Source organism: Mustela erminea, chromosome 10 (genome assembly GCF_009829155.1).
Source record: "Mustela erminea isolate mMusErm1 chromosome 10, mMusErm1.Pri, whole genome shotgun sequence".
In the NCBI taxonomy this organism is placed as follows: Eukaryota; Metazoa; Chordata; class Mammalia; order Carnivora; family Mustelidae; genus Mustela; species Mustela erminea.
Genome location: NC_045623.1, coordinates 100,918,295 through 100,943,914, shown reverse-complemented (window position 1 = coordinate 100,943,914; position 25,620 = coordinate 100,918,295). Strand labels below are relative to the sequence as shown.

Below are 25,620 nucleotides of genomic sequence, written 5' to 3'. Positions count from 1 at the left end.
TTACTGATAGCTGTTCGGTAGTGTCATCCTTCTGATTATGCAGTTCGGACTCTCTGGTCTCTTCCAGACCATCTGGTTTGCTTCAAATGTATCTCGCTCCAGCTAAGGGAAAATGGACGTTCTGATGAGATTTTTGCCAGTTACATACCTAGTTCCTGATTTCTCTGAAAGGAGCCCAACTTTGTTCGGCTGCGGGCTTGTTTGACAAACCGAAGTGAGAACCCAGGCAGACAATGGCTTGTATCTTCTTTAGGGGTATCCCTGGAGAATTTTCCACTCTGTAAGGAACTGCTCATTCCACCGGGAACCCAAAACTACATGGTGAGGATGCGACTGTATGACATCAACCGGCGGCAGCTGAACCTCACCATCCGCATCGTGTGTCGAGCAGAAGGGTCCTTGAAGATCTTCATTTCTGCTCCATATTGGTTGATTAACAAAACAGGTATGTACAGAGGCCGCTCAAGTAGGCCTTTGGCGTTGGCCATGGGAATTCAGATTTATTCGCTCAGCTAACTGAACGGAGCCAATACAAATAGATTACTTCAACAGTCTAAGCTGCTGAAACCCTCCTGCTTCCATAATAAGTGCTTAATCATGGTCAAAAGCGTCCTTTCAGACAACAAGCTGAGCCCACCAAATAAATCCGATTTTCACGATTCTCCCGCTTGACGATGTTTTTCCTGTGCCGTCTGCATCTGTCTTGCGTAGACTGGGTGGGATTGATGTAAACTTTCCCCCTCCTTCCTAAAGGGTTACCACTGATCTTCAGACAGGACAATGCAAAGACAGATGCCGCAGGCCAGTTTGAGGAACACGAGCTGGCCCGGAGCCTGAGCCCTCTCTTATTCTGCTACGCCGACAGAGAGCAGCCAAACCTGTGAGTACCATTCTTTATGGGAAGGGGAAATTAGCAAAGGCTAGAGTGTATCTGTGCAAGTGGAAATATACTGTAGATAACAGTCCAGGCTTGGCAGGGGAGTAGGACCCATGACCTAATGGGATTTTTTCGGATCTAATTTCTGTGTCATTTGATATTGAAAATAAACCATTTGGTGGGTTTATAATGAAAGCTAGTTTTATTTTACATGTATTGAAGTAGTTCTATTCATAACTCGGCCAGTGGGGAGAACCCACGTGTTCCCTTCCCTGCTCTCCACGGGTTTCTCCTGCACAGAGCCGTCAGCACAGGCAACGGAGCTGGCAGCAGAGGGGAGGTACCCTGGCCCTTTGGTAAAATTTTTGCCCCCTTAACTCAGCCCAGGGCGTTTTTTGAAATAAACTGTGCCAATTCAAGAACTCGGAGCCCTCACTGCATGTTTAAAGGCAGGGGCCAGCCTTGGCTGCGAGGTTTAGATGACCTGGCCTTCGGGCATGTGGTAGGAGCACGAATTCCCTTTTGTTCTTGGTTGTGACCTTCTGCTTTTTATAGGAGTCTTCTCATTTAGAGCCTTCCTTAGAGGGAGGTGAGAGCAGTGCCCTTTCCTGCTGCGGGGAAGTGCGGGGGGCCGCAGAGGGAGGGCGGCTTTAGGAGCGCTGCAGACGCGGCGGTCTTGGACTGGCTGGGGACTGACAGGACATGGAGGGCGATAGAGACAGCCCCTTGACACAGTCTCACGCCTTTACCAAGAGGATTCTGACAGTTCTAGATCAAGGACTTGACATTTGTGACGCAGTTGGACTTACCCAGGGAACCCACGGTTCACGACAAAGCATCTCTGCCTCGCACATCACGTCCCAGTGGATAATTAGGCAGGGCAGGAAGTACTGTTTTATAGTAAGATGAGGAAACTGAGGCTACATGGCTTGTTAGTGGGACAGCCGGAGCACACATTCAGGAAGTCTGTCTCCAGGACCTGGGACAAGACACTGGCCAACCAGCTGGCGCTTTGCTGTTGCAACAGTACCGGGTCTGGGAAAGAAAACACCATGAGCGGCATCTCCTGCACATACATTTCTGGTGTGCACAGCTGTGTACATCCTTTGCTCTTACGGTCAAGGAGTTCCACGAACCCCTGAAACACCTGAGATAGGAAAGTATGAGTTTGCCTCGACTCCTTGTTTCTCGGAGGAATAAGGTGTTGTAGTCCTTTCCTTATGGTTTAAGCTGATTGAATCCTCTTTTCTCCGAACGTGTCCCGGTGTAGATGTCAGTACATTTCACATATTGCAGTACGGTGTGTGCCTCTAAGATCAGAGTTCTGGCCCCTGTCTGATTGCCCTGCTCTGCTGGGGAGTCACACGAGAGTGAGCAGGTGTCTGTGTTAGGGTTCTGGTTTGGGGTGGCAGATACAGCAGCGGTTCCTGATTAAGACTTTCTCACAGCTGAATACATATATCTCTGCTTTTCTGCCCCACAGCTGCACGATGAGAATCGGAAGGGGGATTCACCCTGAAGGCATGCCGGGCTGGTGTCAGGGCTTCTCACTGGATGGTGGGAGTGGTGTCCGAGCTTTGAAAGTCATCCAGCAAGGAAACCGCCCAGGGCTGATCTATAACATCGGTGGGTTACGTGTGGCGCAGCGGGAGAATCAGAACCATTGGCCGATGACCTCAGGCTTGGAGGAATAAGCTGGCCATACGTTTTGGCCAGGCTGCAAGTGCTGATTTTCTCATTTGGCATTGGGTCAGGTATCTGTTCTCTGAATGCTAGATTGATATCAACACAGATCTGTTCTCCTAGGCATCCAAGGAGTCACCAAAACACTGCCCTTTTGAGGTCTGGGGCTCTGTTTAATTTCAGACTCACCTGTGTCAGGAAAGTATCGGTTTGGCTTGAATCCCTGGTTTTCCTGGGAATAATAGGAACACTTAGAATGCTTTTCATCCTCCAAGCATTTCCCACGCATTCATTAAAACTTGCAAACCCTAAGAGGGTAAGAAGCATTGTTCTCTTTGAAACTGAAGCAGAGAGGTTAAGTGACTTGCCCAGATGCAAAGGGCAAGTCTGGGTCAGAAGTAGGATTATGACTGGGGCATACACATTTGAAGCAAAAATATTATAAAAAGTACATAGCAGTTATAGTAATTAGAAGCCCCTAAGCTAGTTTAACTTCTTGAGGTGGAAGGTATTGAAGGAAGGGGAGAGGGCTGTACCTATATTCCTTGTAGCTCTCTGCAGTAGTCAGAAGACTTTCTGAAGGGTGCAGATAAGTTTGATTTAAATATGTCTCAGGTTAAAATGTTAGCGGCGCACCCTTCCTTTAGTATATAATTTCTAAAGATCTCAAAGCACTGTGGAGTGTTGAATGCTGGAAAACCCTCTAGAACTGTGCTGTCCATTGAACTCTCTACGAGGATGGCACTAGCCACACGTGGCCGCCGAGCACACAGAGACGGGGCAGGTGTGGCCTGGGAGTTGAGTCTCTCGTTCCACTTGGTTTTAATGGATTTAAATAGCCGTTCAGGATTAATGGCCACTGTAAGTGGACAGTGCAGCTACAAAGAGTCCTGTTGTAGAAGGAAAATCCGAGGTGGTTTCATGTAGCTGTTTATCCTGAGTCCCGTGGAAGGTCAGAGGTATGTTTAAGTATTTGAGGACTTATTAGCAAGAGTCCCTTCCAAGCCCAGCTTCCTTTTCCTGTTTTTGGAACATGAATTCGTATGTGTTCTCCTGGGAGCTGTCTCTTTTAAGGTTGACGTTAAGATTTTTAGTAGAAGAAATCAACTTTCGTGATTCTCCCACCAGGGATCATTTTCTTTCTTTTATATTATCGTTATTATTATTATTAGTTTGTTTGCCATGGGTCATTTTCTGTACTTTGTTTTTGCATCTGTTTGTTCCATCTCTTGAGTAGGCAAAGGCTGCGTTTCGTGCTGCGTTTGGCTATCTGCTGGGGGGGTCTTGTCTTGAGAGCGTTCCCAAAGAAAGACACCGCACGTTGGCTAGAAGCCGCAGTTGGGACAGACTCCGGGGAAGTGGAGCTTGTGGCTTCTGAGCAGCTGGCCCTCAGGAAGCACAGAGTTCCTGCAGAGAGGCAGATAGGTCTCCGGTCAGAAGTATGGTGTGAGGACACTTACAAACTTTTATGCAAGGAACATTCATGAAAAGTCATGTTTTTAGGAACAGTACTGTGATAGGAATTTTGTTGTTATACCAAAGAAAGGGATGGGGGGGTGGGCTGAGATAGGACTTTATAATTCCTAAGGATCATGAGATCTTGGCGTGTATTATCAAGGGAATTTGTGGAATCTCTCCCTGAATATTTTTGAAGAATTAGATAACCAGCTCCCTATCAGGAGAGTTTAAAAGTGAAGTCCCAAGATGAAAAGCCAGGGAGGACCTCGCCAATTAGCCTCACATGTACCTCCAAAGAGAAGGATTTTTGTACATTTTAGTCTTAACAGATAGTCATTTATTGGGAGTTTGCCAAGGCAATCAAAGATAAAAAAGGACATAAAATAGCCTGCTTTTAAAAAAATTGGGTCTTTAAAAAAAAAAACCTTTATTTATTTATTTTACAGAGAGAGAGACAGCAAGAGAGGGAACACAAGCAGGGGAAGTGGGAGAGGGAGAAGCAGGCTTCCTGCTGAGCAGGGAGCCTGATGCGGGGCTCGATCCCAGGACCTGGGATCGTGACCTGAGCCAAAGGCAGGTGCTTAAACACTGAGCCACCCAGGAGCCCCTTAAATTGGGTCTTGATACTGTAGACTCTTCTTGTAATATCAGATTAAATATCTTTTTTAGGCAGACTTTGTATTGGTTAGGATCAGCTAGCTGTGAATGTTGATTTCTGACAGTGCTTTCTAGAAAAAAAAAAATAGGGCACATCTCCCTATTCGAGTATTATGTAGCATTTCTTAGGTACAGAATTTCAGACTTCATCTGTTTTTGTGATTTGCTCAGTCTTTCAGGTATTTTGAAGTCTTAGATTTAAAGCAACACCAGCTTTTTCAAGCCAGTAGAGGTGAATTATAAAGTTAACAGACTGGACTGTTTACAGCCGGGGCTATGTTGGGACAACCAGGACACCCAGTTATCATGTCCTAAGATCTCTTCTTTCTTTATGGTTCTCTTGACTCTTGTTGACTGCTGCATAGGGTCCTTATAAATGTCCCATCATAATATGAGCAAGGGCTCCTGAGGCGGTGTGCCTAGGGTTGAGCCCCAGGTGTGTCACTGATGGGCTCTGTGACCCAATGCCCAAGTGCCCTCGTCTGTAAAAAGGAAAGCCCGAAAATACTATCTCATAAGGTTGTTAGGAGAATTAAATGTAGAGCCTTTGGGAGAGGCGCAGCCTGCATTAAGAATTCAATAAATATTATTTTTATTATTTCTAACTATCAATATTTTTTGTCTTTATTTTTTTTGAAGATTTTATTTATTTATTTGACAGGCGGAGATCACAGAGAGGTAGGCAGAGAAAGAGGAGGAAGCAGGCGAGCCCGATGCAGGGCTCGATCCCAGGAGCCTGGGATCTTGACCTGAGCTGAAGGCAGAGGCTTAACCCACTGAGCCACCCAACGTGCCCTAACTATTGATATTTTTATCACCGTATAATCAGAGCTCAGCCTAGTGCCTCAAATATAGTTGCTGTTATTATCTGAATGAATGAATAACGTATCCCACTGAGTTTTGTAGTTTTTAAAATCGCCATCAGAGTTTTTAAGATGATTCAGTGCTATTTTCCCTTCTTTCCTTTGGGGTCCAGTGTTTGGAGACACCCAGCTGAACCATTATGACTTTCTTCCCTTGGCTGTGTTTCGTTTGCTAGTCTGTTTTCCCAGGACATGGTAGGTGCTGGCAACACCTGTCTTGTGAATGAATACTTCCTGTGATACTTAGCTTCGTGGTTCAGCTGGGTTCTCGGGCAGTGGGCTAAGAGAAAGTCCTAGAGGAGAGTCTGCTGCGTGCAGGGCCGTGCAGATTTCAGTTAACTAATCTGAAGTTTCTGCCGTATCATGTGAAAGGGACAAGTTCCCAAGGAGAGAATTTTGTGTCCCAGAGGTGAACAGAAAGGAAGTATATAAACTGTCTTAGTGGCCCGCTTCATAAACGGCAGTCACTGGTACCTGTGGCTGAACATCTGTGTGTCTCAGCTGCTGTCGTGGTTGGGCACCCTTTAGGGAGAAGCTAGGAGTTAGGAGGGTTTCGGTATCACCACGGAAGGCCCAAGTAGACAAGCAGAATAATATTTGGAGTGCAGTTGTGTTCATTTCGTTGTTGAGAGGCTTGACAGCATCTCTGGGTGATGTGATTGTTTTCTCAGGGAAACTATGTACTTGGGAAGCCTGTTGATATCTGTCAGACCACAGATAGTCTTTCTTGTGATTAACTCACGGAAATGATTCTTATTATTTGCAGGTATTGATGTCAAGAAAGGCCGAGGTCGATATATCGACACCTGTATGGTCATCTTTGCCCCCCGTTACCTGTTAGATAATAAGTCATCTCACAAGCTTGCATTTGCACAGAGGGAATTTGCCCGGGGACAGGTAAGTCGTTCCCTTTCGAAAAATGACTAGTGCTTATTTAATAGCACAGAGAGTTTTAATGCTATGGCTTGTCTCTCCATCAGCACTGTGAGTTTTGTGATGTGAATGACCATTTTGTGCCTCTGGAACCCCCACTAGCTCATGGTAGAGGGCAGGGCTCATAGTAGGTGGTTACTCGGAGACATTTGCTGTCGTAACTCGATTTGTTGACTAAAGCCAGGGATCCTGTGTATTTCAGGGAACAGCCAATCCTGAAGGCTACATTTCCACCCTTCCTGGTTCCAGTGTGGTGTTCCACTGGCCTCGGAATGACTATGACCAGCTCTTATGTGTCAGACTGATGGATGTTCCCAATTGTATTTGGTCCGGAGGCTTTGAAGTCAATAAGAATAATTCCTTCCATATCAACATGAGGTAAATTCAGAGACTGTAGTTCGACAAAAAGTAGCCATGTTTGAGGTACAGTAATGTAAATGGTGACTGTAAATCCCATATACATTGGAAACATCTCCAAAGCTATTAAATAGGGAATAATAATTTTACCCTTCATGAAATGGGCACATACGTTTCTAGCTCAAAGTTCATAAAACTGTGAACAGTAAGTATGACCGAATGTTTTGGTGGAAGGAATCAAAGGGCTGTTGACACTTTTGACCATGGTACAGTTGCCGTGGGCTGAGGCTTATAAATCCACGGCGTTGCGCTGAGCTCGTGGTTGCCTGTAACTCTGAAAATTCTATCTGTATTTAGATGCTAACATTGTTTATAGACGGTTTTGTCTATTTTTCCAACTGTGTATGCTCTTCTCTCTCTTGGTTGTTTTAGTAAGTCATCTGGCCTTCTTTGCCTAACCCAGTGACCCTCAGGTCCTTATTAAGAAAAATTAAACAGACTCCACATCAACCACCACACGATGACTTTTTTCTTTCTGCTTTTATCAAATGCTTTAAATAAAAGCATTAAATGTTTTGAAATTATGATAAAATACACATACCATACGAAAAAGATAACACAAAGTCACAGATTATTTTGTGGGCTTGGTACATAATGTGAAATTCACCATCTTAACCATTTTTAAGTTCACTAGGTTAAGTGTACGCACACTATAGGGTAGTCGGTGTTCCCAGTTCTTGCAAAATGAAGCTTTACCCATTAACACAACTATGCATCTTCTTCAACCCCTGGTAGCCACTTATCTACTTTCTGTATGAATTTGGCTACTCAGGTGCCTCAAATGGAATGGAATTGTACAGTATTTGTCTTTCTGTGACTGGCCCATTTCACTTAGCATAATGTCCTTAAGGTTCGTCTCTGTTGGAGCAGATGTCCTTCCTTTTTAAGACTGAATACTACTCCATTGTATGTACAGACCACCTTTGACTTCTGTTCCGGCCACCTGATGATGGACACTTGGGCACTTCTACCTTTGGGTGTTGTGAAGAGTGCTGCTGTGAACGTGGCTGCACTGGGATCTCTTTGAGCCCCTGCTTTCATTTCTTTTGGGTCTATGCTCAGAAATGGAATTGCTGGATCGTATGGTCTTTCTAATTTTTTTAAAAAGATTTATTTATTTCTTTCTTTATTTATTTAGAGAGAGAGAGCACACACCTGTGAGTGGGGCAAGGGGCAGAAGGAAAGAGAGGGAATCTCAAGCAGACTTCACGCTGAGACGAGCCCAACTCCGAGCTCCGTCTACGACCCTGAGATCATGGCCTGAGCCGAAACCAGGAGTCTGACTGAGTCACCCAGGTGTCCCTGGTGATTCAGACTTTTTTTTTAAGACTGATTGATCGATTGATTGATTGAAGAGAGAGCACATGGGTGGCGTGGGGATAGAGGAAGAGGGAACGAATCCCAAGCTGACTTTGTGCTGAGCTCAGAGCCCGACGCGGGGCTCCATCTCACAACCCGGAGATTGTGACCTGAGCAGAAACCAAGAGTCGGCTACTTAACCAACTGAGCCATCCAGGCACCCCCTAATTTTTAATTCTTTGAGGAACCCCGTACTATTTTCCATAGTAACTGCTCCTCTTTACGTTTCTACCAGTAGTGCACAAGGATTCTTAATTTCTCTACACCCTCGCTGACACTTATTACTTTCAGCTTTTTTTGATAATAGCCGCCCTAGTGGGTGTGAGATAGCTCTCTGTGGTTTTCATTCACGTTTCTCTCATGGTGAGTGATGTTGAGCTTCTTTTTATATGCTTGTTGGCCATCTGGATGTCTTCTTTGGAGAGATGTCTGTTCATCGCTTGCCCATTTGTTTTTCTGTTACTGAGTTACAGGAGTCTTTTACGTATTCTGGATAGTAACCCCCTTGGAGAGACATGATTTGTGTGAGATCCCGTTCTGTACAATGCCTGTTTGTTCTGTGACTGTTCCATGACGTATAGAAGTTTTTAATTTTGATGTACTCCAACTCCCCTCTTTAACTTTTGTTCCCTGTGCTTTCGATGTCATACCTTGAAATCACTGCCAAATCCACTTTGTGAAGCTTCCCCTTCTGTTTTCTTCTGAGAGTTTCATGCTTTTGGCTCTGACCCTGAGGTCTTTGATCCATTCTGAGTAACGTATGGCTGTGGTGCAAGGTAAAGGTCCAGCTCCGTTCTTGCGTTTGTGGATATCCAGTTTTTCCTAACACCATTTGTTGAAATGACTCTCCTTTCCCTATGGGATGGTCTTGGCACCCTTGTCAAAAATTACTTGACTCTAAATGTGAGAGTTTACTTCTGGGTTCTCTGTTCCATGTTCTGTGTGTTTCTCTTTATGTTAGTATCACACTGTTTTGAATAATGTAACTTGTAATAAGTTCTGAAATCAGGAAGTGTGAAACCTCCAACTTTGGGTTTTTTTTAGAATTATTTTGGGGGTTCCTGGCTGCCTCAGTCAGTAGAGCACATAACTCTTGATCTCGGGGTTGTAAGTTCAAGCCCCATGTTGGGTATAGTGATTATTTTAAAACAAAATCTTTTTAAAAAAATTATTTTAGCTGTTTGGAATTCTTTGATTCTATCAGAATTTTGGGGTAAATTTTTCTATTTCCAGAAAAAAACCACTTGGGATTTGGGTAGGAACTGTATTAATTGCGTAGATCCACATTTAACGGCAGCATTGCTATCTGAACAACATTAAGTTTTTGGTTGGATCTGTGCACATGGGATGCCATTCTATTTATCTGTGTCCTGTTTAATTTCTTTCATCAAATCCTTTGGCAGCTAAAGACACTGAAATCATTGCTATTTAGAAGCAAAATTTAAGCTTTTATACTTTATGGTTAGTTCTCCATTGAGAACACTCTTGTAAAGAAACAGGAAAATGACTGATTTAAGACTAGATAATGCAAAGTAGTATCTGTATTTGACTTTTTTCAAGCATGTATTGTCTGAGGATTGTTTTTTTTTTCCTTTGTGGTCAGTGGTGTATTCCTTTTGCCCTGGCCCTGGTTAGAGGTCATTGCATCTGGTAAAGGGGTTTTCAAGCTGTGTTCCTAGGAGTCATCGGGGGTTTAAGGAGGTGACTTCAGGGGCTGAAGGAGCCAAGTGGGCAGGGCTCCAGTGCGTTCATCCCTGCTTCAACCAGAGCTTTTGTCTGCCAGTATCCTGTGTCCCCACCAGACTTCATGCGTTGGGGGCGTGAGGCGTTAGTTCTGCAGCTAAAACCACCCATGGTTTATGTACTGCTTGGGTGGAGGTCGCCTGGATACGTTGTGTGAGAAGAGGAAGCCAATTCAGAATTAAGTAAAAGTTGTTCATGACTACATCAAGGAAGGAAGGAAGGGAGGAAGGAAGGAAAACGTGTGGTGGTGGGGGATGTAGATGGTATACCTCTGTTAACCCTTTGGAATGGTTTTAGTGCACAGAGCTACTGAGCACAGAGCCAAAGCCTCTTTCTTTGCCCTTCCCCACGTTTTCATTTTGAAATGCTTAAACCTATAGAGAGCCCACGAGTGGTATAAGGGAACCTCTTTATCTTTCACTGGATACAGCTACATGTTAGCATTTTGCTGTGTCTTACATGCGTGCATGCGTGCGTGCACGCATGTAAGACACAGCGTACTTTTCTCGAGCCATTTCAAAGTGTATCAAACTCATCCTGTTAGTTTAGCCAGAAGCACTTCACTTATCTACCTAAAGACGAGCACATTTTTCTGAGTAAATGTACTATCATTACACGCTGAAAAAATTGAATATTGGTTTGTTTTCTGGTTTTTTTTTAAAGTCATCTCTGCACCCAATGTAGGGCTCAAATTCACAGCCAAGAGATCAAGAATAGCACGCACTACTGACTGGCCACCCTGGCACCCCCGATAAAGTCTTTTGAAACATCCTTCATAGCGACATCAGGTGGCACAGTCATTTGAGCATCCGACTCTTGGTTTTGGCTCCATTTGTGATCTCAGGGTCATGAGATGGACTCCTGGGTCTGGTTCCATGCGCAGCGCAGAGTGTACTTGGGATTCTCTGTCCCTCTCCCTCTGCCCCTCCTGCTTGTGCGTGCTCTCTCTCTTTCTCTCTCTGAAATAAATGAATAAATCTTAAAAAAAAAAAAGGAAGAAGAAGAAGAAAGAAGGAAATGTCCTTTATAATAAAGCAGCACCCCTCCTTCTGATTGAGGATCTGGTCACGGATCATGCATTTTATTCGGCAGATAGAGCCATCCACTTTAATCTAGAGTAGTTCTGCTTTTCCTTCTTTGCCTTTTTTGTTTGTTTGTTTTCCTTCTTTGCCTTTTTTGACATTGAAATTTTTGAAGACTCCAAGCCAGTTTCTTTTTTTTTTTTTAATTAACACATAATGTATTTGCCCCAGGGGAACAGGTCTGTGAATCGCCAGGTTTACACACTTCACAGCACTCACTATAGCACATACCCTTCCCAATGTCCATAACCCAGCCACCCTCCCCCCCCCCCCCCGTTTGTTTTGTGACATTAAGAGTCTCTTATGGTTTGTCTCCCTCCTGATCCATCTTGTTTCATTTATTCTTTTCCTACCCCCCAAACCCCCTACGTTGCATCTCAACTTCCTCATATCAGGGAGATCATATGATAATTGTCTTTCTTTGATTGACTTATTTTGCTCAGCATAATACTCTCTAGTTCCATCCATGTCATTGCAAATGATAAGATTTCATTTCTTTTGATGGCTGCATAGTATTCCATTGTATAGATATACCACATCTTCTTTATCCATTCGTCTGTTGATGGACATCTAGGCTCTTTCCATAGTTTGGCTATTGTGGACATTCCAAGCCACTTTCTTGTAGAATGTTCTATTTTCTTTTTTCTGAGAGTTTCCTATACATAGACTTAGGTCAGACATTTTTGGTAAGAGTACTACCTGTGTGGTTCTGTGTGTTTCTCAGTGGGTCACACCAGAAGCCCGTGACATCCGTCGGTCCCATTATCGATGTTGCTAAATTCAGTCTTCACTTGATCAGGGTGGTGTCCACCAGCCTCTCTGTGCAGTTACCTTTGGTTCTTTGTAAACAGTAGCAGACCACCAGGAGGGGTAGTTTGAGACTATGTGTATATTCTGCTCTGGGAACTTCTCACGCGATGGTTTGATGACTCTTGCCCGAATCAGTGATTACCTTGGTTGTTGCAAAGTGGTGATTTTTCTAATTCTTTCATTTCTTCTACATTTGTTAAGTGATAATCCTTTGTAAGGAAGAGCTCCCCTATTCTCTCCAGTGATCTATCTGTATTTAAATACACATATACATGTACATAAAGACACACATATATTAAAAAATTATGATTTTTATACTGGTAGCTAGTGGTGGATTCTTCCTCACCTTTTGTCATCCTATAGTAAAAACACTGGTTATTAATAACATCCATACATTAGTCTGAACCATGTGAAATTACTCGTCTGTGTGTGTGTGTAACACTATTTTACTCATTTGCTACGCTGGCACCATTACCCAAGACAAAATGGTTTACCATGTCAACCATTGGTCTTACTGTATGCTGACAAATGCTGGTCAGAAGTTCCTTGGATGCATTCTTTTTCATTCAGTGAGATTATGTGGTCCATTTCTACTTTTCAAATATGATCAAAGAGCACGCAGTGGTGGCCGTTGAGGTCCAGGTGACACTCCGACGGTGAGAAGTCTGAGTGAACTCTAACTTGTTTCCTCCATGGTGTGCAGCCTCTTTGCTTCCTTTATGTGCAGAGATACCCTGGGGAAGTGCTTCTTCCTGCGTGTGGAAATTACTCTCCGAGGAGCTACCTACAGGATCTCATTTAGTGACACAGACCAGTTACCACCGCCTTTCCGAATTGACAACTTTTCTAAGGTATCAAGTGGGGTCATGAGCCATTTTGGCTGTTGCATGTGCGGGAAGGTGGTGTATGTATTGCCTTTAAGATAAGGAGGAAATACCTTCTAGACTTGGGTTGGAAAGAAACTGTATGGGGATCTCTGCAGCCGGACAGCCCTAGACATCCTTACCCTCAGGTGTTTTCTGCTTGTTAGTTTGATTGCTGGGCAGCCTTGTCCGGAAGTGACTTCTCAGCCCACCACAGTCATCCTGACTGGATCATCTGGGGGACATTCCGTACTGAGAGAGGAATCAGAATCAGCTTGTCCGCTGACAATGGGAACGGGCACTTCCACTGTTGTGTCATTACAGTGAACATTTTTTATAAATCTTACAAGGAAAGACAAAATGGAAATCAGACCTCTTTTAAGTTATGCCTTTGAGTAACGTCGTCTTATAATATGTGACTTCCCAAAGCTGAATGCCAGAATTTGTTTTCCTTTCTGTGTTGACTGGATCATGGGGGCGAGGGTTGGGGGGTGGGTGAGAGTAGAGGAGATGGCCTGTGTCCTTTAGTTGTTGGGGGCTTGATAAGGTTAGGAAGATGATTAGAAAGGCATTTGAAGAGGCTAGAGGACTATGCTTATGACTGTGGTTTTGTTCTGTGTGGGATTGGCTGGGGTAGATCTGGAGCCTGAGCCTGGGGAGCCCCGACTCACTTTCTCCAGTGACAGCACTCTGAAGGAAAGCCCTCTTGATCCTCTTTGCCATTACCGTAGGTTCCAGTGGTCTTTACTCAGCACGGTGTCGCTGAACCCAGACTCCGAACCGAAGTGAAGCCCATGACGTCATTGGATTATGCCTGGGATGAACCCACCCTGCCTCCTTTCATCACGCTCACCGTGAAGGGGGCGGGCTCCTCTGAGCTCAGCTGCAGCATGAATGATTTTCAGGACAACCGACAGCTCTATTACGAAAACTTCATTTACATCGCTGCTACGTATACATTCTCAGGGTAATTCTGGGTTAAACTGCTGTTCTCATAAAGCAGAAGGCTCTAATTATTAACTGGTTTTAGAGTTTAAGCAGTTCTCAAAAGGCCCAGAGGATGAAGGAAGATTCCTTCCATTCTTGACCAAATCCTAGGCTCAGGGTCTATCTTGAGAGGTCTTAGGCTAAAGCCTTGTCTTCTGGCTAGATTAAATTTATCCAAAGAGGCAAGACTGTTCTTTTTTTTAAAGATCTCACCAATAATCCATTCTGGTAGTTAACATTCCTCCCATAAGGTATTACTCTCATATCCTCAGTTCCTCTTGTATTAAGGTGGTACTTTTAATGTATTTTTAAAACTTCTTGGTATTTTTATCTCTTTTCTCATTTGAAACTGACTGATCCTTATCATAATTATTCAAATTGTCATTCTGACTCCCCTCTCCCATTAAGAATACTGGTCATCACCAATAGGCAACCAGAGTAGCTCAACTTGATAGTAATTCCAGCCGCCTGAGAATTATAACCTTCACGGTCCTCTCACTAGTTGTATTTAGGAAACTCAGGTAAGGAATAGCAAGTTTATTCCAATTCTGTTGTTAGATTGGTACATAGAGATTCAAAACACCAGGCTTTCAAAAACTGGTCATTCCAGCAAAATGTAAATACAGTTGATTGTTTCTGTGCCGGTTATGGGGCCAGTTTTAAAGTTTACCTGTGGGAAAAACAGGGAAAAGAGCTAAATCTTTAGCACGACAAATAGAACGCCCCCATTCGACAGGACATTTAAGGTCAGACCCCTTACCAAAATGTTCTGAATAATTTTGCTTATGAATGACATTTTTGTATGCACTGAGGCTCACAAAATTATCTCGGGGTCTGGCTGCACCTCTCACCTACTCAGAGCCCAGATTTCACTAGCAATGAATGAATTGAATGGGCATCTTTGCTTAGAATCACCATTCTTTTCCTTGTTTGTTACGGATCTCTTTGGAAATACTGGTGCTGGGTTGTTTATCTTGTTATAATTAAGTCAGGCTGCTTGTTTCTTTTTAAAGATTATGGCATTCGCCAGCATGACGTGCTTACGGTTTTAGTGCCTGAAAAACCAGTTCTTAATCTGGTTGCTAATCATGTTTTTCTCTTTATGTTCTCATGTGAAATTCCAGTAGTTACTCCGCTCTTGAACTGAAGACTCCGTGGGTGATTGTGACTTTAATGGGTTGGGCAGATAGGGAGCAGATAAAGCGAGAGGTTCCTGGGAGTTTTGGTGTGGGGAGAGATTGTACCATGTTTTGACATATTTTAGACATGATTTCTTTGCATTTTTGCAGAGAACAAATGATGAGGAAGAGACTAGTTTTGTTTTGGCTTTTAGTTTCAGTTGAGGTGAAATGTGCGCAACATAAAATTAACCATTTAAAAACAAACAGTTCAGGGACATTTCGTGCCATTTAGTGTGTTCCTGCTATTCTGCAGCCACCGCTGGGTCTTGTTCCAGAACATTTGCATCGGCCCAGGAAGAAACGCCCAACCCATTAAGCAGTTACTGGGCACCACCTTCTTACCCCCCAGCCCCTGGCAACCACCAGTCTGCTCTCCATCCCTAAGAATTCACCTGTTCCAGATATTTCACATAAATGGGGTCATAAATATGTGGCCCTTCCTATCTGGCTTCTTTCACTTAGCATGATGTTTTCCTGGTTCATCCACACTCTAGCGTGGGTCAGAATTCCCTTCCTGTTGTGGCCGAGTAATGTTTTGTTGTATGGACGTACCCCGCTCTGGCGTCCATTCCTCTGCTGATGGACGCCAGTGTGGTGGTCACTTTCAGCCGCTGTGGAGGGGGCTGCTGTCAGCGTGCCTCCGCCCATGTGTGTTGGAGAGCTGTCTCCAGTTCCTTGGTGTATCCACCAAGGGCCGAAATTGCTGGGTTCCATGTTGTTTCTATGTTGAAGTTTTTGAGGAAGTGCTCTCCTGCTCTCCGCAGCAGCTGAATCACGGTGCCTTCCCACTCGCAGTGGGCCAGCGTTCGGCTTCTCCACAGCTCCCCAACACTTGCTGTTTCACAGGTTTTTGACTGTAGCCTTCCTACTGGGTGTGTAGTGACTTCTGCTGGTCGTTTTGATTTGCATTTCCTTAACACCTCATGATGTTGAGCTTTTCATGTGCTTACGGACCATTTGCGTATCTCTGGAGAAATGTCCATTCAAATCCTTTACTTGTTTTTAATTCTTTTTTTTTTTTTTTTTTTTTTTTTTTTTGCATCTCATTGTTGTATTTGAGTCCCTTGTATAATATGGGTACAAATTCTATATGAGCTGTATGATTTGCAGACATCTTCTCTCCTGTTCTGTGAATTGTCTTTTTACTTCCTTGTGGGTGTCCTTTGAAGAGCAGAAGGTTTTAATTTTGTTGAAATCTAATTTATGTGTTTATTTTTGTCACTTATACTTTTTTGGTCATGAAAACTAGTTTTTCACTCCGAATTTCTCGGTCCCTTTTTGATGATAAAGATTAGTGGAAACAGGAGAATAATCTAAATAAAATCTAATCAAAATACCCCAAAGTGTAGCTAACCTGCAGCATTCCATAAAGCTTAGGGTTCTTAAGCCATGGAGAAACACAACACGATCGAGTTGGAAGCAGGTGATTATAAACCCTTTGTTTTCTTTTCATCCTAAAGGGACTTCTGATTTCTTGCCAAGCCTTGGGGATGCAGTGATGCTGATCTTCTCTCTGGCAAAGAGCAGAGCTAATTCTTGGACTCTTGGAATGTCTGGCTTAATTTGGGGGGTGGGGGGCTCTAAGGATATATAGTCATTCTTTTATGTCTGAATTTTAAGGCACTAAAATCATCAGGAGAGGGGGAAATGTCATTTTGTCTTCTGACAAATGAATCTTTGAACTGTACAAGGAAACAGCACAACCTTGATCTTTCCATAACTTGAGTTAGACTTTTTCGGCTGCGATTAAAAAAAAAGTTTCCTCTTTATAGATGAGGTTTTAAGCCTTTTAAGGATTTGCATCTGAGTTCTTGAATACACGCATGCGTGTATGTAGATGCGTGTATGTATATGTGCATTATTGTTTTAATTCTAGTTTACAGGAGGGGACGGGAAGGCCCGGGGCCTCTAGCAAGACCACTGCGTGTGCGGAGCTCGTCTTGGATGTCTCCCCAAAGACGCAAAGAGTCATTTTAAAGAAAAAGGTAAGAGAACCTAGCACTTATAATTTAGAAGAGGAGTTTTTTTTTTTTTAGCCCTGCAGGGGTTTCTGGTCATCCTGTCCAGCCCCTCTTCATGCACAGGGAGGGGCTAGAGGCAGCCTGGATGGCTTCCTCCGGATGGAGCACTGAGGTGCACAAGTGACTTTAAGAGGGGGGGAGACTGACCAACTGTAATTAAAAAAAAAAACACATTTACTTAAAGGCTTTGTTCCTGAAGGTTTTCCATCATGTGAATCAGACAACCCAAAAATAACCCTGATAAGTGAATGTCTTTTTACGACCCTGTTGCCCTAATGCTGACAAAGGACACCTTTCATAACCAAAAGTGGTTTTGCGTGTGTCAGTGGTGTAGCTTAATTTGGATTTGAGTTTATACAACTCCTCTCAAAAGTTTAAATGGGGAGAGGGGTAGACTCAAATCATTTCAAATTTTGTACGCCAAATGAAACTTTAACATAAGTGTGTTTTTTTATTTTTTAAAGATTTTATTTATTTATTTGACAGACAGAAATCACAAGTAGGCAGAGAGGCAGGCAGAGAGAGAGGAGGAAGCAGGCTCCCTGCTGAGCAGAGAGCCCGATGTGGGGCTCGATCCCAGGACCCTGGGATCATGACCTGAGCTGAAGGCAGAGGCTTTAACCCACTGAGCCACCCAGGTGCCCCTGTTATTGCCCTCTTTGTGGAAGGCTATGCCTATCTGTGAGATGCATTTTGGAAACAAGATTTGGGACTGGTGATGACTAAAGAGACCGTGAGGCATACTAATTGAAAGTAATTGAAAGGTCTGGAGGCTTTTATTGGGAATTCTGAAGAAGAAAAACTTTGAAAAGCAGTAATCTAAAAATGAAAAGCAGCAAGCCCAACAGAAATCAAGTGAATCGAAAAAAATGGCAGAGCCCTTGGAAATGATGTTGTCAGATGGTTTTCCAAGAATGTTCAAGCTGATGAGCATGTTAGCACGAAAGGAGACAAAAGTCAGAAGTAAGGTGATTTGCCAGCTGGGGTTTGAGCGTGGGTTTGATCAGCAGAAGAGGAATGATAAATAATTTAATTTCCAAGGGCTGGGTGACTGTGAAGCAGACAAAAACAGACTTTTTTTTAATGAGGTAGGAAAAAAACGTTTTGAAAAAGATATTATAATTTATATAACATTTTTACTGCTGTTAATTTCCTTTGATGGGGATGGAAAATGGTACGTAGGAGGGTAGGTGTAAATGAGTTACACGGACATCCCAAACTAGGCTCTGTTCCAAGAATTAGCCTTAGGAAATGGTCCTCTGCTCTTCAACTGGAAACCACGAGTAGGAAGTCTGACATCTTGGGTCCTTGGTTGGTTGGTTAGTTTTTGTCCTTTTACTTTTATTTTGAAAGAATCTCCAACTCAGAGAAAAACAGGCAGTAATTCTGTAGAAGGGATGCTGTGATTTCGATTTGTCCTGTCACTGCTGATGTTATCTTCAGCACTTGATGAAGGTGGTTCTGGATTGTGAAGCAAAGTTTCTCTCTTTCCCTTGCATTTAGTAAATACTTTGTGGACAGGTACTTGGAGACTGTAGACATCCTGATCCTCATCAGATTTTCTGTGCATTATGTATGTGTATTGGCTTGGACTCGCATGATGGAATGCTATAGACTGGAAGACTGGAATCATGGGAATTCATTTCTCACAGTTCCTGCAGGCTGGGATGGCCAGGATCCGGGTGCTGGCCATGCAGTTTTCTGCTGAGGGCCCGCTTCCTGGCTTGTAGACTTCTGCCTTCTCACCGTGTCTTCCAATGGCAGAGAGTCTAAGGGGGAGGCGGGGAGAGAGCCAGCTCGTTGGTGCCTGTCCTTGGAATGGTGCTAATTCCATCAGGAGAGTTCTGCCCGTATGCCCTGATCTAAACCCAATTATCACCCAAGGTTTCCATTTTGAAATACCATCTACATTTCAGAGTAGGTCTCTAACATAAGAACTTGGGGCAGGGGTGTCAGTGTGGTTCGTAGCGTAGTGTATGTTGTCACGATGGATTCCTCTTTTCTTCAGTGGGTTACCGGTTACCGTCAGAATATATTTATGCTCAGTCCCCATATTCGGTCAGTGGGAGCTCTTTCTTCTTGGGTGTCCTTTTGGCATATGCCCCTCATTCCCTGAACACGTCCATACTTACTAACAGCAGGTTATGCTATATTTTCCTGCTGCATGCTGGAATTTGTCCTTCTCAAGGAGCCCTGACCCCTCCTAGCAGAGAGTGGAAGTTGGAAAGCTAAGACACGTACACTAGGTGCACTCGTCGCTACTGCGATGTTCTTTCCAGGCTCCCCCCGGGGGACAGAGCTAGGGGTTTTCTGTGCGCACGGCCTGTGTACACATACGTACACGTGCCTGCACCCAAGCCTGCACCCATACATAGGTATGTATATGTACAGAGTATACATGCATATATGTACACATTTTATGTATTTATATATTCTGCATATTTCTAGATCTCTGTATTTTAAGAACCAGCAGTTCACTCTGATATTTTTGATTACAGTCCAACATCACAAATTCATCCTAATTTTCTCCCTTTCCATATTTGTAAGTCTCTTGTCCAGCACTAAGAACATATTTACTAATTCGATCACTTCCTCTGAATGTAACCCAGTCTTCTGTCTCCAGAGTTGTGCCCTGTCGCCTGTGTAAGCACACCCTGCGATCTGGCTTGGCCTCCGATCGCCACATCCTCGACAGCAGGCACCCTTTTCGGCCCCCACCCCTCGCAGGAATGCTCTTCTCACCTCTCTTGGTCTCTGACAGCCCACACTAAGCTTCCAGCCTCCCGTCCCTTGGTACGGATCATCACGTACCTTGGGCTTCAACACCACACTATGGGCTGCCCTCCCCCAAACCCCCCTCCCAGCCACCATCACAGTCCCCATGGACTTCTGTTTTCCTCAGTGTCATCTCAAGGTTTTTGGGCTAAATTGTGAGGGAACTGGGAAAAGGAACTGGAAGGAGAATGGTACGTCTCAGATTTTAAAATGGAAATGTTGGTAGTTTCCAATTCTGATGAGTCCACGTGTAAGGGCAGACAGTAGAGGAATCCATGTATGAAAACTTGATTTCCTCCAGCATCTGTGCTTTGATTCCCAATCTGGAACAGCTGCAGGATAATTGAGCTGCTTTTCCATCTGGCTTTGGCACCGAGGATCGAGGTGCGCTCTCACCGCGGACAGAGAAGTGAGCACGTGGGGGCCGCAGGTGTGCGGCTCGGTGTCCTCTCTTAGCAAGGAGCACACAGGAGAAAGAGCATCATATCTTTCTGGCTTCGTGTTTTGGTTTTGCCCCTTAAAGATAGATGATATCTGGTGTTTCACATTCCTCACGGAGCCTCACTTTCTTACTGACCTAACAGGTTCGTGAGAAGAATCAACTAAGATGAGGTATGTAAAGTGCCAGGCAAAGAACCATAGTCATCCTAACACAGCAAACATTTTGCGAGGCTGCCCTGGGCCAAGTGCCTTCTATTTGTTACACTACCGCAGGAACCCTATAATAGCTTCATTTCCCCCTTGGACAGATCAGGAAACAGAGGCTCTGCAAGGTTTAGTGACCTGTCTGAGGTCATTCAGCTGCTAATTGGTGCAGCTGGACTTCAGATCTTGGCCTTTGACGCTGGTGTTCATAGAACTTCATTAGTTTTGACTCTGTGGATGTCGTGCAGAAGCTTTTAGATAGGGGCAGCCTGGTCCCCAGCACCCCGTGTGTGGTCCCCACAAGGGTTTGTTGCTGTGAGGAGCTCCTGGCCGGTGAGAGTGGATGTGATCCTGACAGGGCTAGCTGGAGTGCCTTCTAGAGGTGAGGGGCTACTGGCCTAGAATATCTGGGTTGCGTTAGGCCCCGTGAGTGAAGTAGTTAAGGCTGTTGTCTTTGAAATCAGGCTGTGGAAATAAAATCTTCACCCCTCCACCTGATGGTTATGTGACCACACCAAAGTTTCTTCATCTCACTGAGCTGTAACTTTCTCACCTGTGAGTAAAGGTAATAATGGGATATATGTCATTGGATTGTTTTAAGGATTAAGTGAGTTACTACATCCCATGGATCTGTGACTGGCACATGTAAATTCTCAATAATAAGTATTATTATTCTTATTACTTCTTGAATATAATGGATTTTATAGACTTCCATGGATTGACCTGGAAGTCCAAGAGCTGTTTATAAAACATTCCAAAGGAGAAACTATATTTAGAATTAACAGCAGTCAACTTAGTGTAACCTTTGAATTCAGTCAACTTTATATTTGAATAGAATCAGCTTATGAATTAGAAACCATCAATATAGTTGTACTTTCATGATAAACACGGAAAGGGAGAAGACATCTGGTAAATTCTGGTTGTCTGCCAGTTATGAGGATTACCAGTGATCAAATACAAAGACTATCATATATACTTTATATAATTGGATCCCTCTCGAAGGTAAGTGCACCCGAGGGTCACCATCTGGGACAGCAGTTACCCTAGCAGTGCAGCTAATGGAGTTTGGACTGAACCTCAACTCACTAGTTTGTTCAGAAAATACTAAGTATATGAAAAAAATACATCCTTAAAATATATATTATTTGTAATGTTTGGTTCAAGAGTTAGCGTGTTTCATCCTAAGTGTAGCTCGGGATTGACAACAGTGGAAGTTAGAATTAAGCTTGTGTATAATATGGAAAATGTCTTTGACTGTAGTTTCTGCTTGAGAACGTAGCCCTCGTGTGAGGCTCTTGCATCCATACCTGAAGTTTGGCTCTGCCTGTAACGGCTTTCTGTGTCCGTGTGTCTCTCTGCCCCCAGGAGCCCGGGAAGCGCTCCCAACTGTGGAGGATGACCGGCACGGGCATGCTGGCCCACGAGGGATCTTCGGTGCCTCACAACCCCAATAAGCCCTCTGCAGCCCGCTCCCCCGAGGGCTCCGCCATCTTGGATATCGCTGGTCTTGCGGCAGTAACTGACAACAGGTACTTTTCCAGACAACTTTTGATGCCAGCCCATTGCTTCCAAACTCCCATTTCAGTGGAGATACATACCAAAAAGTAAGCCTGTAATGAAGTAAGAATTTGTATTTTTTTAAAAGATTTTATTAATTTATTTGACAGAGAGAGAGATCACAAGTAGGCAGAGAGGTAGGCAGAGAGAGAGGTGGCGGCAGGGTCCCTGCTGAGAGAGCAGAGAGCCCGATGCAGGGCTGGATCCCAGGACCCTGAGATCATGACCTAAGCTGAAGGCAGAGGCTTAACCCACTGAGCACCCAGGTACCCCATGAGAATTTGTATTTTTATATTTGTATTTTTCTTCAGTAAGAGATCTGTCACGTTCCTAAATACAAATTTTGGGTCTTTATTTTATTTTTGTTAGGCTATTGTTGAAATGCCCATGCAGGTGTTAAAAAAAAGTCAAACAATATGAAGGATATGAAAAAATGAATTTTCTCTTCCCACCAAATCTCTACTCTCCATTCCTCCCTAGAAATGAGCAGGTTTTTAAAAATATTTTTAAGAATTCGTTGTTGTTTTTTTTTTTACAGATTTTATTTATTTATTTGACATATAGAGATCACAAGTAGACAGAAAGGCAGGCAGAGGTGCGGGGGGTGAGCGGGGTGCAGTGGAACAGGCTGCCCGCTGAGCAGAGAGCCTGATGCAGGGCTCAATCCCAGGACCCTGAGATCATGACCTGAGCCAAAGGCAGAGGGTTAGCCCACTGAGCCACCCAGGTGCCCCTCTTTTTAAGAATTCTTGTTAAATATTTCAAAAGCAGAAATAAACTATTAAGAGAATAATCAAATGTGTTTTTATGACCAACTCCTTAGGTTTGAATGGGTTACCGGGGACAAATAAGTTATTTGACTTGCCTGTGCGTTAGTTTCTTTATGCAGTCAGTATATTTTTTCCCAGTTGATACCTTACTTACTTCCAAAAGGACTTTACATGACTTACAAGTGAAAACCCGACATAAAATAAAGGTAATTGGGAATTAAATAGGAAAAAACCCTCTTGAAAAAATTTTCTGATCTATTTAGTGGAGAGCCCTTCTCAAACTGCGTGATAGCTGCTCACTGTGGAAAGGCAGGGACCAGATTATTACAGCTGTTGTGAATCCTTAAAAGTACTGATACTCCTTTGTGTCCCCCTGTTTGATGCTTCCCATTTTGCCTTATTCCTCTTTGCTCATGAAGAGACACCTTGCTGCCATGGGATTTGGGCTGCCCGCCCATTGGGTTTTAAGGAGGGAGGATGTTGGAAGAAAGAAGAGCAAAACCGACCCCAGTACTCTGTTTAGGCCTCACATACTCGACTTGAAGACTCACTGCATGTCCCTGTGTTGCAGATACGAGCCACTGATGCTACGCAAGCCGGATCGCAGGCGAAGCACAACTCAGACGTGGAGTTTCCGGGAAGGAAAACTGACCTGTGGGCTGCACGGGTTGGTTGTCCAGGTCAGTAGTGCTTGACGCCCTCAGCTGCAGCAAGGAGTGCTTGAACCTTCTTTGAAGCCAAGTCTCAATTAAGATGAATACACTGGAAGGGGGAAATCATTACAGAGCGAGTATGCATTGTTTCATTATAGTCCAGAAGGTCAAGGAACTCCTGTTGTGCATCTGTGTGTATTTACAGGGATAATATTCTTAGAGGTGGTATATGAGAAATGTGTTGGGAATGTTGTCTGTAGGTAATGGGACCTTTTTTCTGGGCTTACTTGGATTATTTTTCTTTGGTGATCTAAATTACCTGTATGAGCCACCTGGGTGGCTCAGTTGGATAAGCATCTGCCTTTGGCTCGGGTCGTGACCCCGGAGTCCTGGGATGGAGCTTCACAATGGGCTCCCTGCTCAGCGGGGAGTCTGCCTCTCCCTCTCCCTCTGTCCCTCCCCACTCGTGCTCACTCACTCTCTCTCAAATAAATAAATAAAAGCTTAAAAAAAAATTACCTATGTAATTTTCAAAAGAAAGAAAGAAAAATGCCGGCTAAAAGCCCAATGCTAAGTTATGTGGATTAATTTTAGGCCTGTAGAATTAATCCAATATCTACAACAATCTTTTATCAATCAATTATCCAATATCTACAACAGTCTTCCGTGATGTGTTCCAGCTGCATTTTCTAGATTCTGTTTATTTCTGCATTCTTAGTGGTGCCCAAATAAGCGTTTAATTATTGTAGCGAATGTCAGAATGAAGATTGCTGGTCAGTTTCCTCTGCCCTCTGCCAGTCTATCTCATGATAAATCATTGCTCATAAGCAATGTTCACATGTTTAGAAAATGACCAGGAGTTTGGATTTTCTGCCCTTCTTCTGGCTTCAGGCCAGAAAGAAGACCCTGGATCTGGAGTGAGTGGGGTGGGAAGTTGTCACAGAGGTTTGGGCATATCGCTGAATGACATGTGTGACATGGTGCAGTTTCTGCTTCAGCCCAGGGCTCTACCCAAAAGGTAAACGTGATGGCATCAGGGCCCAGCTTAGAGGACCCTTAGCGTGTCTGTCCCTGGTGGACACCAGGCTGGCCCTCCACAGGGGGAGGTTGTTCTCCAGGGCAATGAGCAAAATTGGAAGGAGCCTCTGCCTGCTGTTTGGTGAGATTTATTTTCTTTTATCTCCCTTGCCCTGAGCTTTTTCTGTCAAAGCCATGCCGCTTACTTCTATGAAGCACACATCTGGTATGGATTTGTGATTTTCAATTAACAATACAGCTCGGGCTTCTGGAGGCAAGAGAGGGCACGTTGTAATTGTTGGGCCCCGGGTCTGATCCGGACTTCTGCAGACTTCCCTTCCGGTTTGTTCCTAAAGCCCATGGAATTCGGATTCTTCTAGAGCAGACCCCCGCCCCCATCCTTTGCTGGTGTTTTTTGTTTCTTGAATCCAGTTCATCATTTCTGTGGTTGTGAGTGACGCCATAATAACAGTATTCAGCTGAGCAGGGTGTGCTTTGGTTAGGGAAATAAGCTTGTTTTGCTCTTATTATTCTAAATAAAGTAACCGAAGGCATTAACCATCTGACACCACTGCCCTGAGAAGGTTGTGTATATACTTTCTTTCCGAACTTACAACAGTCGTAGAAAGCTTTCTCCGTGTTGAAATCTGTTCTGTAAACCCAGCTCAGAGTTTCCTTTTCATTACTCAGTATTTAAAAATTAACAAAGGGGATCAAGACACACTAGCTATTATCTTCTCTAGCCCTGTATCTGCTGTCCCATAGACATGGTCCCATTGACTTCCGTTTTGTTTGGGGCAGATAGCAAGAAGATACTTTCCTCCAAAGGTCTGAGTAGCTGGCTTTCAGATGGCATTCGCTGCTCTGTTTCGTTTTAGAAGAGGCGCCATCGTTTGAATATTTGAGCTCACTGTCCAACCGTCGGTCTGTTTACCGAGATTTTCAACTCTAGAATTTGCTCCTTATTGGAAGGCTGATATTTTAGTTTTTTAACCAAACCTGAATGAGAATACTCAGAGAAACGGGGCTTTGGTACTTTTTTAAAAGCTTATTTTAATGACTGGAAGTTACTCGTAAACCAGTATACTCTATTCTTACTCAGAATTCCCTAAATTCCTGTAGCATAACTTTCTGTCTTGCCCAGGTAATCCTCCTGGTTTTCATCTTCAGTAAAGCTGAAGAAACAGTAAATGCTTTGTTAAAAATTCATCATGACCCTTCAAAAGAGAATTTAAATTTGATAACTTGCTTCAGATGACATGTTACGTT

At 43.8% G+C, this 25,620-nt stretch overlaps 1 protein-coding gene across 9 annotated transcripts in view; it reads left to right on the top strand.

The window, feature by feature from the left end:
- The window catches only part of VPS13D (vacuolar protein sorting 13 homolog D), a 252,982-nt gene that overhangs the window by 111,990 nt on the left and 115,372 nt on the right, over nt 1-25,620 (top strand). For 8 of the 9 annotated variants that reach the window (XR_004276204.1, XR_004276203.1, XM_032302406.1 and 5 more), the window contains 10 exons: nt 254-445; nt 754-880; nt 2,361-2,503; nt 6,305-6,435; nt 6,674-6,849; nt 12,610-12,733; nt 13,477-13,712; nt 16,790-16,898; nt 21,720-21,883; nt 23,253-23,361. Coding sequence is in view for 7 of the 9 variants with exons in the window: in XM_032302406.1 (XP_032158297.1) it covers nt 254-445; nt 754-880; nt 2,361-2,503; nt 6,305-6,435; nt 6,674-6,849; nt 12,610-12,733; nt 13,477-13,712; nt 16,790-16,898; nt 21,720-21,883; nt 23,253-23,361 (1,511 nt within the window). In the remaining 2 variants the exon portion in view is untranslated. The remainder of the gene's footprint in view (nt 1-253; nt 446-753; nt 881-2,360; nt 2,504-6,304; nt 6,436-6,673; nt 6,850-12,609; nt 12,734-13,476; nt 13,713-16,789; nt 16,899-21,719; nt 21,884-23,252; nt 23,362-25,620) is intronic. The other variant, XM_032302407.1, reaches the window with a different exon arrangement.